Source organism: Oryctolagus cuniculus, chromosome X, assembly GCF_964237555.1.
Source record: "Oryctolagus cuniculus chromosome X, mOryCun1.1, whole genome shotgun sequence".
In the NCBI taxonomy this organism is placed as follows: Eukaryota; Metazoa; Chordata; class Mammalia; order Lagomorpha; family Leporidae; genus Oryctolagus; species Oryctolagus cuniculus.
This window is the reverse complement of record NC_091453.1, coordinates 53,859,355-53,875,497: the sequence shown is the minus strand read 5'-3', so window position 1 is coordinate 53,875,497 and position 16,143 is coordinate 53,859,355. Positions and strand designations below refer to the sequence as shown.

The 16,143-nt window shown below is 46.4% G+C and overlaps 1 protein-coding gene across 1 annotated transcript; it reads left to right on the top strand.

Moving 5' to 3' along the window:
• The first annotated feature begins 4,086 nt into the window (after nucleotides 1-4,086).
• LOC103345231 (synaptonemal complex protein 3) lies at nucleotides 4,087-15,899 on the top strand. The gene is made up of 9 exons (XM_008248857.3): nucleotides 4,087-4,292; nucleotides 5,103-5,243; nucleotides 6,469-6,535; nucleotides 6,699-6,733; nucleotides 8,551-8,668; nucleotides 9,954-10,053; nucleotides 11,764-11,862; nucleotides 15,337-15,438; nucleotides 15,561-15,899. Exons 2-9 carry the CDS (start codon nucleotides 5,153-5,155, stop codon nucleotides 15,612-15,614), a joined length of 666 nt encoding a protein of 221 aa, XP_008247079.1. The 5' UTR covers nucleotides 4,087-4,292; nucleotides 5,103-5,152; the 3' UTR covers nucleotides 15,615-15,899.
• The last annotated feature ends 244 nt before the right edge of the window (nucleotides 15,900-16,143 follow it).

Genomic DNA, 16,143 nt, shown 5'->3' with positions numbered 1-16,143 from the left:
CGAAGTGGTGGAGGTGGCCATGGAGGCAGCAGAGGACTTCGTGGAGTTGACTATGGAGGCTTTTACAACAGTGATGGATATGGAGGAAATTTTAACTTCCAGGGAGTTGACTGATGGGGTAACTGAGCCTGCTTTGCAGTAGGTCACCCTGCCAAGCAAGCGAATATGGAAACTACATATAACTTAGCCAGCCTATACCTTCTGTAGCTTCAAGAACTCATAGTACATTACCAGCTGTGATTCCTCACTGCATTTTTTTTTTTTTTTGAAAAAAATTTTTGAGTAGCTCAAGGTCACAGGAAAAGATGAAAGGAACAATCAGCAGCACCGTTTGGAAGGTAGTTTGACGACTTCATTGCTGTAGTTTGGATTAACTCCCTTCCCATCTACCCCCATCCCAAACTGCTTTTATAATTTTGTGACTGAGGATCATTTGTTTGTTAATGTATTGTGCACTCCCGGGCCATAGCAGAGAGCTGGCCTGGAAGGGGGGCAACCGGGACAGAATCCGGCGCCCTGACCGGGACTAGAACCCGGAGTGCCGGCGCCGCTAGGTGGAGGATTAGCCTATTGAGCCGCGGCGCCGGCCTTGTGCCTTTAACTTTAGACAGCTTTTTATTTTGATGTCCTGTTGGCTCAGTAATGCTCAAGATATCAATCATTTTGACAAAATAAATTACTGAACTTGGGCTAAAATCAAATTATTCTGGGGGCCGGTGCTGTGGCGCAGCAGGTTAAAGCCCTGACCTGAAGCGCTGGCATCCCATTTTGGCGCTGGTTCTAGTCTGGCTGCTAATCTTCTGATCCAGCTCTCTGCTATGGCCTGGGACAGCACTAGAAGATGGTCTAAGTCCTTGGGCCCCTGCACCCACGTGGGAGACCCAGAAGAAACTCCTGACTCCTGCCCTGGTTCTTAACTTTTAGCCCATGATTAGAATCATGTGGGGGCTTGTTAACCCTTCCCCCTACCTCAGAATTTTTGCTTCAGCTGGTGTGGGTGGGCTTTAAGGAGTTTGAGTCTAACAATCACAGGTGATGCTCATGCTGCTGACCAGCCCGACATTGAATCTGGCTGCTCTGGGTCCTTACTTGTCCCTGGTGTATAGGCATGGCCGCGCCTCAACGTGATGCAGAAGCCCAGGTGATGCAGTGCCCTTTGCATCAGGGTGGGTCTGGGTGAGTCTGGAGGTATCCCTGTGTTTCTCGTGTACAAGTGATCTAGTACCTGTCCTGAGGATCCATCATTGCTTTCATCATCAGAACTCCTGTCTAAGATTGGATTGAGGACCAAAATATGCAAGTTAATTTCCTTTCTTCAGTAGGATCCTTTTGATTTCTGTAGGGTTTGCTCCCAGGGTAACCCCATTTGCTTGCAGCTCACCAAGTATGTGGTCCTGTTCTGAATGCGAGGCACAGTGTTATGCACTGACCATCAGCATGAGGATTGCAGGACTCATTGCAAAGTGAGAACCCTGGGCTCCTTGTTCAAACAGGTTTCTGAATTGCAGTCATGACAGTAGCATATCAGCCCATCACTCCCAATGTAAGTGCCTTGTGAATGACAGGCCCTGAGTGGTCCTCTTCCTGGATCAGAAGATTAGCAGCCAGACTAGAACCAGCGCCAAAATGGGATGCCAGCGCTTCAGGTCAGGGCTTTAACCTGCTGCGCCACAGCACCGGCCCCCAGAATAATTTGATTTTAGCCCAAGTTCAGTAATTTATTTTGTCAAAATGATTGATATCTTGAGCATTACTGAGCCAACAGGACATCAAAATAAAAAGCTGTCTAAAGTTAAAGGCACAAGGCCGGCGCCGCGGCTCAATAGGCTAATCCTCCACCTAGCGGCGCCGGCACTCCGGGTTCTAGTCCCGGTCAGGGCGCCGGATTCTGTCCCGGTTGCCCCCCTTCCAGGCCAGCTCTCTGCTATGGCCCGGGAGTGCACAATACATTAACAAACAAATGATCCTCAGTCACAAAATTATAAAAGCAGTTTGGGATGGGGGTAGATGGGAAGGGAGTTAATCCAAACTACAGCAATGAAGTCGTCAAACTACCTTCCAAACGGTGCTGCTGATTGTTCCTTTCATCTTTTCCTGTGACCTTGAGCTACTCAAAAATTTTTTTCAAAAAAAAAAAAAAATGCAGTGAGGAATCACAGCTGGTAATGTACTATGAGTTCTTGAAGCTACAGAAGGTATAGGCTGGCTAAGTTATATGTAGTTTCCATATTCGCTTGCTTGGCAGGGTGACCTACTGCAAAGCAGGCTCAGTTACCCCATCAGTCAACTCCCTGGAAGTTAAAATTTCCTCCATATCCATCACTGTTGTAAAAGCCTCCATAGTCAACTCCACGAAGTCCTCTGCTGCCTCCATGGCCACCTCCACCACTTCGTCTGCTGCTCGGCAGCTGCTACTGAAGCTTGCGCTACCGGCACTACGGCTGTCGATAGTCTCTGGCAGCGAATCCTCCACTAAATCTACTAATCTTAGAACAACCATGATTGCTGCCCTTATAGTGGTGTTCATAAGCCATGTTTTCTAACCAAGATGGCACGTACATTTAAATTCAACAAGAAGATCCAAGGCTTCTCTACTGAGTGATCTTGAACCTCCCTCAGGGGCTAAAGCTGTGGCATAGCGAATAAGCTCCCTGCAAGTGCCAGCATTCCAAAATGGGAACCGATTCAAGACCAGCCTGCTCCAATTCCCATCCAGCTCCCTGCTGATAGGCCTGGGAAAGCAGCAGAGACTGGCCCGAGTAATTGGGACCCTGTACTCACGTGGGAGACCCGGAAGAGGCTCCTGGTTCCTGGCGTCAGCCTGGCTCAGCCCTGGCATTTGTGGCCATCTGGGGAGTGAACCAGCAGATGGAAGATGTCTCTCTCTCTCTGTTACTATGCCTTTCAAATAAAAAATTATATTAAAAAAAAAAACCTTTACCTCAAACTGACATCTAATAAAAATGGCCACTTGTTGTTGTTGTTGTTGTTTTTGACAGGCAGAGTGGACAGTGTGAGAGAGAGAGAGACAGAGAGAAAGGTCTTCCTTTGCCGTTGGTTCACCCTCTAATGGCCGCCGCGGCTGGCGCGCTGCAGCCGACGCACCGCGCTGATCCAATGGCAGGAGCCAGGCACTTTTCCTGGTCTCCCATGGGGTGCAGGGCCCAAGCACTTGGGCCATCCTCCACTGCACTCCCTGGCCAGAGCAGAGAGCTGGCCTGGAAGAGGGGCAACCGGGACAGAATCCGGTGCCCCGACCGGGATTAGAACCCGGTGTGCCGGCGCCGCAAAAATGGCCACTTGTTTACAAAAGCCCTGCCCAGAGGTTAATGGCCAAGAAATCAGATGAATACGTTAGTGTAGAACAGAGCAGGGAAAATGAAAGCATTACAGGTATCTACAAAAAAATGTAGGCCTGAAGCGGAAGTGGCAAAGTGAAATTGACACTTCGAGAAGCGTGACTTTGAACGGCCCTTGACCAACTGATGAGGAGCAGGTTTTTTTCCCCTCATACTATTTGTTGAACTGTTTACTTAGCATAGAGGTAATCGTATGTGTGTAAAGTTAATTGAAAATAGATCTTAGTCAAAACTAAGAATGGGAATAGGAGAGGGAGGAGGAAGAAGGGTGGGAGTGCAGGTGGGAGGGAGGGTACGGTGGGAAGAATCTCTATGTTCCTAAAGTTGTATTTATGAAAGGCGTGAAGTTTATATACCTTAAATAAAAGGATTCGGGGCTGGGGGGAGAAAAGAGGAAGTGGCAGGATACTATGTGGCACACGGTAGAATTTATGGCGATGTCTGAAGTCAGGCGGCACCGGGCCACCTCCGGAAGGGAAGAGGCACACGTGTTGCGACGGCACGGGAGCAGGGAGGACATGAGAGAAACACCACATTCAGGGCGAGGGCTAGTCGACTGCCAGGGGAGGGGTGGATGGAAGGAATCGGGAGGTGCTATGGCCAGCACTGGCCACTTGTCCTTCATCCACGAGGTGCAGGGTCCACAGTAGGTTCTGGCGCTCTGCATCCTTTGGTCATATTCCTGGAGGTGGAACTGTAGAGCCTGGTTCGGGGTGGTGTCCACAGCAGCCGGAGGGAATCCAGCAAGCACTAGGGCTCCGTCTCGTCCCGCCCCGCTCCGCCCCCAGCACGTGCACTGTGCCAGCCAATCGGCGAGGAGCCCACCCTGGCTCACGTTCGTTCGCGCGCTGGCAGCGCTCATTCCTCAGAGCCTCGCAGGGGTGCCGAGCGTGCGGAGGTCTTGTGAGGGGGTTGGGGGAGGGGAATCCTCAGGTGAGGCACCAGAGTTGCCGGAGCGGGGTCAGCGTCGCTCTGTGGCCTGGGGGGCCGAGGGTGTCGAAGGCGGGGAGGGTCCTGGCTGCCCTCTGAGGTAAAATCCTCGAGGCGTCCACTGAGGACCAGGACGGAGGAGGCTCGGTGCTGAGGGGAAGGAACCCCAGAGGGTGGGCCCGACTGGGATCAGGAGGCAGATCTAGGGCTACCCAGGCACTGAGAGGGCTCCGCACGGGGTATGTGGGAAAGGGGACATCGGGGCTGTCCGTGTCTGTCCCTCCTGTCAGGTCGCCGATCAGGCCTGGTCGCATGGCAGACACCTCAAGCGCTTAGGGGGCGTCCGGGACGGCGGGTGCTCAGTCCCCTGGCTAGACTGCCCAGGCCGGGCGCGGAGTAGTTCTTTCCCATCGAATTGTCCGGAAAAGTGACTGTGTCATTCTGTGATGGGTCCTGTGGACCAGCACGGGGCCACGTGGGGACTGAGGGGCAGAGCTGAGCTTTCTTCCCGCCAGAGCAGCAGGAACCCGGCAGAGGGGACTCCAGTCCGGGTGTGCGGGCTGCAGCCAGCGCTGGGGCCGGGCCGGGTCGGGAGGGACTGGGACGCGCCTCACCGCGCCGTGCCGCGCCGTGCCGCGCCGTGCCGCGCCACGCCACGCCACGCCACGCCACGCCGCGCCACGCCGCGCCGCGCCGCGCCGCGCCGCTGCCCTTCTCTTCCGTGTTTCTTCTATGGGCGCTGCAGCCGCACTGGTCTAGAACCCGGAGAAACGCGCTCACTGACTCTTGTTTAACTCGTCCCCACTTCTTTAGAGTGTCTTTGCGCTCACAAGGTTCAGGAGGCATCCGGAGCGTGCGAAGACATGCCGCCCGCGACAGTCAGGCGCATCAAGACGGGTTCCAAGGCTCCGCCTGAGGCGCAGCGTATGGCACCCCCTGACATGGGGCGCCCAGGTAAAAACGGTCCCGGTCGGAGAGGGGCCTGGAAGAAGGTGCCTGCCCGAGGGAAGGGGCTGACTCATCTCATGGCAGCTGGGGCACGCGAGTAGCCTCGGTCCTTGGTTCATCGCTCTGGGCTCCATGACTTTTCAAACCCGAGTTTGAGTGTTTCCTTCCCTCCCTCCAGGCTCCCTCCCTCCCACCCTCTCCCGCTTCCTTCCTTTCTTTTTCCTTCAAGATTCTATTTACTTAGTTGAAAGGCAGAGTTACAGAGAGAGATGGGTGAGACAGAGAGAGAGAGAAAGAAAGAGAGAGAGATCTTCCACCTGCTGTTTCACTCCCCAAATGGCCCCCGCGGCCAGGGCTGGGCCAGGAGCCTGGAACTCCATCAGGGGCCCCGACGGGGTGCAGAGGTCCAAACACCTGGGCCATCCTCCGCTGCTTAGGGAGCTGGATCGCAAGTGGGTCCCCCCTATGGGATGCCCGTGCCCCAGGCGGCGGCTTAACCTGCTGCCCCACGGGACTGCCCCCACACTCCCACCCCCACCCCCACCCCGCACTATGTTTCTAGAGGGCATCCTGCGCTTTCAGCGCTCCATTTGATGCTCCCACTCCATCGAAGGGTTACAGAGGGTCACACTGCTGCCTTTCTGTAGGCATGCAGTCTTCATTTCCAAAATACCTGATCTCTAGCTTGTGGTTCTGCATGACTTGGACCTCAAAGCGCTTGAGAAAATGCCTCCATAAAATGATCTCGGTTGCTGATCAAATTTTCTCTGACCTGTATATTAATGATTCCATGGGGACCGGTGCTGTGGTGTAGCGGATAATGCCGCTGCCCTGCAGTGCCGGTATCCCACGTGGACGCAGGTTCGGGTTGGGCTGCTCCACTTCGGATCCAGCTCTCTGCTGTGCCCCGGGAAGGCAGTGGAGGATGGCCCAGGTCCTTGGGCCTCTGCACTTGCGAGCGAGATCCACAAGAAGCTCCTGGCTTTGGATAGGCCCAGCTCCAGCCGCTGCGGCCATTTGGGGAGTGAACCAGCAGATGGAAGACGACACCACCACCCCCCCCCCAACAAACGAATAAATCTTTTAAAGAAATGATTCCACGTTTACATCCACTTTAAGAACTTGATGGCAAAGAGCCCAAGGAAGTCCACAATGAAGCTCTTTCTCCAGGATAAGTGATCGAGACAGTTTTCTTTTTAAGAAATGTTTTTCATTTGTATTTTCAATGCAGAAAACAACCCAAGACTGTATAATCACCAGAATCACCCATTTGCAGCGATAATTAGTGAAGATACGAGGTAGTACCTTTAAAGTAATTTTATTGTCTGCGGATAGCATCCTTAAAATAGACTTTGGCTCACATAGCATGTATTGTGTGTACCACACTGAGCTAAAGATATGTATTCCAAAACAAGAACAAGCTTGATATTTTACTAGAAAACTGATGTAATTTCTTCACAGGAACCAGCTCCAGAATATGCTGGAAAGCTATGAAGGTATGTGTGTTTTAGGAGATAGTTGTAGTTAGGAAAAATGTTTTGTACCATGTAACTTTTATAACAAGAACTGCTAGTCAATGGACTACAACATGGTTATCTAATGCCTTGTTCTAGTGAGCAGCCTGGTCTGTGAGTACTTAGCGTGATTCTGCTCATACCTTTCCTTACTAGTTTTCATTCTAGATGTGAACAATGAGCGTGGAACTAACAGTGGCGAGGGAAGGATGGTGCTTTTATTTTGTGCGTGTACACGATGGAGTAAGAGGAGCAAATGGGGATGAACCGATATGACTGATTGCTCTTTGGGTCACCGAGTCTCAGAGCAGTTTTTGATATCGGTTTTCTGGTTTAGCATTTTCATCATTTCCTGTGACTTTCCCATTTCCTGTATTTGAAGGGGGTAGTGCAAATTGAAGCTTCGGAAATAGCCCCTGGTAGTTTTTATATTTATATTAATAAGCCGCAGTGGAGAACGAAATACAACTTTGCTGGCATGTTTTGAGTGGATAAGTCGGCTCTCAGTAAAAGTAGCTTGTTGAAGGATGAACTGTCAACAGGCTCAAGTGTCGATTTCTCTATGATTCCTATAAGCAGGTATGTTTTGAAAGCTTTGCTCTATTTGGTGGTGACAGCTGGCTTGATTGATGAACTGTCTTATAAATTGATTATCGAGCTAGTAAAGTGGATTTATAAAACACCTGTACAATAGTGCAGCTCCATCGTGATTACTGGCAAATACCTGTAGACTCGTATGCTTAGCAAAGAATTATCTGACCTACCGAAAACTTTATACAGTGCACCTTTTTTTTTTGGTGAGTATGATACGAGTCTAAAAAACTTCCACGTAAGTATCAAAAAGGTGTTGTTGGATGAATTTTTTATTTTCATAAAGTACCAGTGGTCTTTATCTTAGTCAAGTTTAATTAAAAGTCTCACATGTTAACAATTCTTTTCCTTTTTTTTTTTTTTTTGACAACATTGCTTGTACCTATCTAGACACAGTTGAATTAAAATGCATTTCCACTGTATGTAATGAGTTCTACCACTACCAGTAATCCCTCCAAATGTGTCCTTTGAGTTGGGGGTTCCTTTGCAAATGGATTGAAAAATAGCTATGATAATGTTTTCTCATGAAGAAATGAAAGGGTCCTTTGACAGCATTTTCATACTATTTGAAAAATTGTAACTTTTGTTTCTTAGCTATGTTTTCTTTGTTTTGTTTTGTTTTGTTTTTGACAGGCAGAGTGGACAGTGAGAGAGAGAGACAGAGAGAAAGGTCTTCCTTTGCCGTTGGTTCACCCTCCAATGGCCGCCGCGGCGGGCGCGCTGAGGCCAGCGCACCGCACTGATCCGATGGCAGGAGCCAGGCACTTCTCCTGGTCTCCCATGGGGTGCAGGGCCCAAGGACTTGGGCCATCCTCCACTGCACTCCCTGGCCAGAGCAGAGAGCTGGCCTGGAAGAGGGGCAACCAGGACAGAATCCGGAACCCCGACCGGGACTAGAATCCGGTGTGCCGGTGCCACAAGGCGGAGGATCAGCCTAGTGAGCCGCGCCGCCGCCCTTCTTAGCTATGTTTCATCCTAAATGAAGCAGTGATGTGCAGATAGCAGATTTTGAAATGGAGTACTAATAACTGAAAGTTTTCTCAGGAGAAAAAGGAAGCAGTTCATCTTGGTTTTTGCAGTGATGCCTACCTGTTAATGCTAAGTGTCTTTTCAGTACTGCCCAACCACGTTGTCCACGGTGACTTGATTATATGGGCAGAAAATAATTTTCAATGATAAATTTTAACGAGTATATACTTTCAATATAGGGAGGATTAAAAGGGTCATATATAGGAAGAAACAGCTATTCAGAAGGAGTGTCAATGCTTCTCTCAGAAACATTGAGCGGATAATTGTGGATTCTTGGAAAACCAGGACAGAGCAAAGGTGAGTCTGTTAATATTTCAAATCCAGAGCCTTTGTATCATTTCATGGTATGCATGGATACCAATTACTTAAGAAACTCTGTTCTGCTTATCTGAGGTTGAATAGAAACATATATTTGGCTTGAGTTTCCTCTCAGGAAATCCAAGGGTGCTTCACAAAGTTAGTAGAAAATGGAAATAAAAAGATCAATTTATTTCGGTGGAAAACCTCAAAATCTATGCATATGGGGAGTTTTCAAAAAGTCTGTAAAGTGCATAGTATGAAAAACCTATTTAAAAAGCTTTTCGTACCAAAAGAAACATCTTTTAATTCAACATTCCATGAACTTTTCAAAATACTCTCTTACTTTAGTTCTGTAACCCCAGACCATAAGTGAATCCAGACAGAGACTCTAGAGGACCATAAAAATGACCTTCTTGTTCATTCAACTTACATTTGAATGTTTTCTTTTTTCAAAGATTTATTTGTTTATTTGGGAGGCAGAGTGACAGAGAGGGAAAGACAGAGAGGGAGAGAGATCTTCCATTGTGCTGGTTCAGTCACAAGTGACCCCAAGGGCCAGGGCTGGATCAGGCTTAAGCCAGGTGCCAGGAGCTTCTTCTGGGTCTCCCACCTGAGTGCAAGGGCCCAAGGACTTGAGCCATCTTCCACTGCTTTCTCTGGCCATAGCAGAGAGCTGGACCAGAAGTGGAGCAGCCAAGACTGGAACCGGCACCCTGGCACTGAAGGCGTAGCCTAACCCGCTACGCCTCAGAGCTGACCCCTGAATTTTCTTAATGTAACAAAATTTGTATTCATTCCAGGAATATGCTGGCCGAATGAAAGATAAATATCTTAAGCCATTACTCTTCTGATCTCAATAATTTGTATGTTTACCTTAATATGTTTCACTCTTCCTTAATGTGCCAAGGTAGGAAAAATTCAAAATATTCCTGTTTGGACGTCTAGAGGATGAATGGATGCAATATCCCGAATGACACTACTTACGACTAAATCCTTTAGTCATATAAAAAAACAACATGAAAAAACCTTTTTGCAATAAAGTTTTTGGGGATAATTTATAATCCTTAAATCATCTTTAGTTTTTTTTTTTTTTTTTTTTTTTTAAGAACTAAGCCATGTGATATAGCTTCTCTCTTAGCCAATAAGGAACACATAGTCTAGGAATGAAATTAAATCATCGATTTATTTTCCGATTTCCCATCAGAGGATTGCAGCTGCGAACACGTTTTACCTTTTGCAATTGTTACGAAGTATAATGTTGGCCTATTATTCTGTTTTACAGGCAGGCATTTTATCTTCGTTATTCTCAGCAGTTTCTGGACGCGCTTGAGGATTGGGATGGAAATATGCAGAAAACGAAGCAACATGAAAGCAATATGGTTGTTAGTATCAAGCCCGACTTTACGATGAACTGATTGTAGTCGAGGGTCAAGTAGGAAGGGAAAGTCCAGACATGTCTTAGAGCCTTGAAACTGAGGCTCTTTTCCAGTCCCCTAATTGGCCACGTGGCTTGGGGCTGATTACTGTCAACCAGAATAGGATAGGCCTGCACCATACGTTGATGTCCTGCAGCTTAAAGGGATGAGGAAAGAAGCCTGAGAATGAGTGGCCAAATGGGTGAAAAGATAACCAGGTGAAACCAAGCAAAGGATGCCTTTTGGAAGGCGAGAGGACCAGTCTCATTACATGTTGCTGAAAGATGGGCCAAGTAAGGGAGAGCCAGCATTTAGAGGCCATTTGTGTCCTAAGAAGTGCAGGTTGGTGTCCGGGAGGAATGTTGGGATCTAGTGAGAAAAGTTGGGATCTGGTGAGAAAGTTGACCTTCACCAAGAAGAACGGTTGGTGCATTGAAACAGGAGAGAAAGTAGAGTATATGAGTTGAGATGGACAAAGGTGGGTGAAAGCGGTAGCAGTGCAAGACTGGATGTCCTCTTTAGATTGCTGCTGTTTCTTTAGCGAGGAAGAAAGGGGGAAAGGCAGGAATAAGGATGTGGAGAAGCAAGAGTTGTCTTTAGGGCAGAGGAGTAGGTGTGGCATTGTTTACTGAGAGTGGGCCAGTAAACAGACAAGGGGAATACAAATGCCAAGCAGCATTATGGGTGTACTGTAGGTTTGTGACATAGCGATCATGGACTGAAGTGGGATTAGTCAGCATGGATGTGTCAGGGCAGCTGGAGAATTGGATTGTCCAGGACTGGGATTTCACCAAGCATGTCGAAGAGACGGGTAGGGCATTTGAGCGAGGATGGAAGTGTGACGACGGGTCGTAGAATTTAAGCTGGATCTGAGGAAAGTGTGAACGTGGGGGTGGGAATATTGGTCAGGGAAAAGTGTGGCATGGGGAGGATTTTATGTCCTGACAGAGTACTGAGCTATAGTACAGAAGGGAGTGACTAACAGAGGGAGAGATTAGAGCTCGGGAAAGATGTGGAAACAGCATAGTACGGTGGTCAGGGGCCCGGACTCTGGAACCATACTGTTTGGGTTCCAACTCTGGTTTGACTGTTGCCAGCTATGGAACCAAAGACAAACGATCTCTGTGTCTCAGTTGCCTCAAGCATATTGGGGTCATAATAATCATACAGCCTAGAGTTTGTTTTAAACAGTAGATGCCTTCCTATATCATAAGATTATTTAAAATGGGTGGGAATGGTATGTGATACATGGAGCCTCTATAAGTGTTTGATATTTTTAATATCACGTAGCTGTTACACATCTTGGGAATGACAAAATCCAGTGTGTGTCTGTGTAAATGGGTAGCTGAAGTCAGGGATGTGTCGAGATCATTGGTGGAAAAACAGAAAGATCATCATCGGAGGGATCGTGTGTGTGGATTCTGAATTCATTGACAAGATTTTAAAAATATTAAGTAAATTTCATATCCAACGAACAGAAGGTAGGAGTACTGTAGTTTTTGTATATCAGTGTTGAACACCAATTATGTAAACTTGGTCAGAGTATTTGCTAGAGGAGAAGATATTTTCAGTGCTTGTTTTAACACTGTTCCCTTTAAGTAGAACCCGAGTGACTTTTTGTAAATTGTATATTTTATCCAAATTGTTCCCACACCAGTACTGTTTTTATGTTTTCAGAAAATACTTGAACTGCAACAAAAGGTTTCTCAACAGGCTATAAAGCTTCGTACCAAGAGATTGAAAGAACTGAAAACGTTGTATGGGAATTTCTTACAGGTCTGTGATATTTGGTAACATAATGTATTCTTCATATGTACACTGTTTTTATTTCAAAACTTCTACTGAAACAATTTAAGTATACCAGCATTGGTCCCATGAAAATAAAAGTGCTAATCGCTGTAGTACCTTTGATTCATAAGCGGTTGGGGGTGCCATTCACAGCAGGAAAACGTAACGTGGCGATTTTACCGAGAAACTGGTACTTTGTTGGCAATTAACTGATGGCTATGGTTGTCCACATCAGCGATGAAAGTAGAAAGTCTGTACATCGCTTCTTGAGGTGTACTTGCCTTTCTAATGCCAATGTTTCTCAAAAAGTACTCAATTTTAATTAATGAGTATCTCTTTTACCTTCAAATTTATTTTCCGAGAATGCCGCAGCCTATTTGCTTTTGGTAATATTGAAATGGGTACAAGTTGCTTCATATGTCAACTTACACTTGGAAGACAGAGCCCAGATACATAGAACAGGATGAAAGAGCCGGTTCTGACCGTTGCAAATTGAGAATTTTCTACTGTGTTGTCTGCACCTTAGCAAATTGTCCTGAGTGACACCAACCTTTCCTTCATGCATGGATACACTTTTTGGGTTCAACGGAATGCTGTGCATCCCCTTTTTCCTTTTCTTCAGAGGTATTTATTTATTTGAGAGGTAGAGTTGCAGGGAGAGAGGGAGAGACTAAGAAAGGGAGAGAGAGAGGGAGAGCTCCTCCTCCCACTGGTTCACTGCACAAATGGCCACAATGGCCAGGACTGGGCCAGGCCAAAGCTAGGAGCTCTTCCTGGTCTCCCACATGGGTGCAGGTGCCTGCGGACTTGCACCATCTTCCAAAGCTTTCCTGGGATCTCGTATGGGATGCCAGCATCACAGGTGGCGGCTTACCACCACGCCACAGCACCGGCCCCTTTTTTTTTTTGTTTGTTTGTTTGATGGTTTTGATTTTAAAACCATCTTGTTCAAATTATTTTTAAAATTGCACTCTTCTAAACTAATTGGGGTAGTTAGAAGAAACACCGTTACAAGTATTCATTCTTGCTCTGCTGTTCTGTTTCTTTGGGGAGTCAAGCTGTGGTTTTGCATGCTCTCTCTCACACATATCCAAAAAGTCTAAAATTCATTCACTAAATACTTCTAAAGTATTTACACACGTGTACACTTCTCTTTTAAAACGATTTATTATTTTGTTCAAAGCTGGTAGGGGGAGATACACACATCTGCAGAGAGACAGAGAGATAGGGAAAGAGAGAGAGAGATCTTTCAAACGGTGGTTCCCTCCCCAGGTGGCCACCGCAGCCAGATCTGGGCCAGGGTGAAGCCAGGAGCCAGGAACTCCTGTTCTCCCACATGGGTGGCAGGGGCTGAAGTAATTGGGCCACCTTCTGTTGCCTTCCCAGGTGCATTAACAGAGAGCTGGGTCAGAAGCAGAGGAGCTGGGCCTGACCCGCAGCACCACAAGGCAGGCCTCACAGACAGTTATTTTTCAATGTGTTTTCTAATAGGGAACATGTTGTTCTGATGCTCCCTGAGAGCCCTTTATTAATTGAGGTAGAGGTCTGAGAAATGAGTTTTCTAGATGCCAGTGCTGAATGTGACCACCTACGGTAGGAAGTTTACTGTCATTTCCTTGCTGGCATGTCCTTTTCCTTCTTGTCCACTTATCACCAGGGCCTCTGCAATACTACTTTCATTTCAGTTCCCACTGCTGCTGCCCTAGGGCCTCTTTATTTTTGACCTGTTCTGTTAAATTCTTTTCTGTGTTCTCTCTTCTCCAGTGCATTATGAGGTTCCTCAAACATTGCCCTTCCCTCTTCTAAAACTGTTGGTAGCTTCCCCTTCTACAATTTTAGGTCTTTAATCATTCCCCACACCCATAAATTACAGCATGGTGACAATTAGAGCTTCCTTTGCTGCGTTCTTGCTTTACTCCCACCCTTCCAGGTTGATGGCTTCCTCTGAAGCAACTCACCATCTCTCCATGCTCTCTGTGGATCTTCCGCTAGAATCCTCTCAACTCTTTCTTGTTTTACATATTAAAATCCTGTCCTTTTGTCAGCGAAGTAGGCATTCATCTCCACTTTCAGCTACACACCTAGGCAAGTCGCCCTTCACTCCTATAAGACATGCTCTGTCTCGACTCTCCTTATGTTTGCTCATGGCATGGGAATATTGAGAAGATGCCACATTCATTTTCAATCCCTCCATAACACTTGAGACATGGAGTCTTTCACAGTATGCGCTACTTCATTGTTTGTTGTATGAATAGTGAAGATTTAAATCACAGTTTTATTTTTCATAACTCAAAGTCATTATATGATGGGTCATTTCATTCCCAGGAAATTTGATTACTTTGACCATTAATCATAATAAATGGGTTTACAACTATTGTTTCTTTCTTTCTTTCTTTTTTTTTTTTTTTGAATGCCTTTTATTTTTTTCTTGCCTCATTGCTCCCGATAGAGCTTCCCCTACCATGCTGAATAGCAGTGGTATAAGCAGGTATCTTGTTCCTAATCCTAGGGCGAATGTTTTTTCCCCTACTGAGTGTGATATTAGCTGTGTGTTTCACATAAATGCTGTATTAGTCAGCTTTCATTACTTTAGCCAAAATGCCTGAGAGGAGCCACACATGAAGAAAACACTTGACACCTTTGTGGGTTCACAGTCCAGGATCCGGTGGCCCCATTACCAGCTTGGCATGGGATGAGGGCAGTGGAATGCAGAACACATGCAGGGCGGGGATGGTGTGGCGAGCCAGGAGGCAGAGAGACAGGAATCACACCAACACCTCCTGTTTTGAAAGCTTATTAATGGATATCAACAGTATTGTATTTATTGCAAAGGAACATACTTTTTTTCCGTTTTCCCCATCTTGGACCTTAAACGTTCATTGTCCTATTGTTTCCAGTGAAGTATTTTGCCTCCTGTTAAATTATATCGCACATTTCTATTTTTCTTTTTTTTATTTATTTTAATTTTTTTTTTCTACTTGACAGATAGAGTTAGACAGTGAGAGAGAGAAAGAGAGCCAGAGAGAAAGGTCTCCCTTTCCGTTGCTTCACCCCCCAAATGGCTGCTACGGCCAGTGTGCTGTGCCAATCCGAAACCAGGAGCCAGGTACTTCCTCCTGGTCTCCCATGGGGGTGCAGGGCCCAAGCACTTGGGCCATCCTCCAACTGCCTTCCCAGGCCTCAGCAGAGAGTTGGACTGGAATAGGAGCAACCGGGATTAGAACCCGGCGCCCATATGGGATGCCGGCGCCGCAGGCAAAGGATTAACCAAGTGAGCCATGGCGCCAGCCCCTCTATTTTTCTTTAGTGAGTGTTTTAGCCTTCATGTAAAACATTAAGAGTATTTTTTATTTCAGCATCATTTGAATGTTAAAATGTACTGCTTTATAAATGTAATTGTACATGTTTGTAATGTGAGATGAAAAGAGGTGGTTTAATACTGAACTATGCTTTTTGTTTTAGAGTATCAAGTGCCTGAAGGAGAGGCAAATAAAGCTTGCTAATGAGCAAGGTGGATTTACAAAAGAAATGGCCATACTACAAGCGGAAAACATCAGGCGAACTGTAAGTTGAATATATTGAAAATAAAAGTTGGTTTCAATACAAACATATTTTATCTGCTGAAATCTCTATGATTCTCACCTAAAACACTAAACATATGATGACTTTCTCTTTCCATGTGACAGCATCAACAAGTGGCCATTATTCTCAGTTGTTTCCAGCCCCCGTTTTGCTCTTGATACTTTGAAGAGAGAAGCTCACAACTGAAGTGATATATATACTACAGTCATGATGTGGGCTACACGAAACCAAGGAGACTCTAAAGTTCCAGCTTAAATGATCACATCTTCTTTGCTTGTCTGTTTGTTGCGTGTCAGAGGTGCTCTCTGTTAAAATCCAAGTGCAACTTCAGAGTTCTCAGTGCAGCAGCAATTCCCCTGACTCCAGGTCTATGTTAGTGCTCGTGTCTATTGCTCCCTAATGTTGTCAGTTGACGTTCAGCAATAAAGATGATTAAACTTTAAGTTTGGTCTCAGTGCATCCATATCAGTCCCCACACAAAGACAAGATAAGCATAGATAGTTACATCATCATTCCTTAAGGAAAATAACTGAAGAAGACAAACTGTGTTTTACATCCTTACTTTTGTATAAATGTATTAAGTTATAGAAGCTTCAAATGAAAATAAGCTTTCATGGGAAATCGCCATCATTCTGTGGACTCGGAGAATTTATTGAAAGCAATGTAAGTTTGTGCCCCAGAATAAAT

Coding starts and splice junctions, on each gene's coding strand:
- LOC103345231 (XM_008248857.3), top strand. CDS start 5,153: ATGCCGCCCGCGACAGTCAGGCGCATCAAGACGGGTTCCAAGGCTCCG. Junction 10,054..11,763: donor AACATGAAAGCAATATGGTT/GTTAGTATCAAG, acceptor TTATGTTTTCAG/AAAATACTTGAACTGCAACA. Junction 15,439..15,560: donor CGGAAAACATCAGGCGAACT/GTAAGTTGAATA, acceptor TCCATGTGACAG/CATCAACAAGTGGCCATTAT.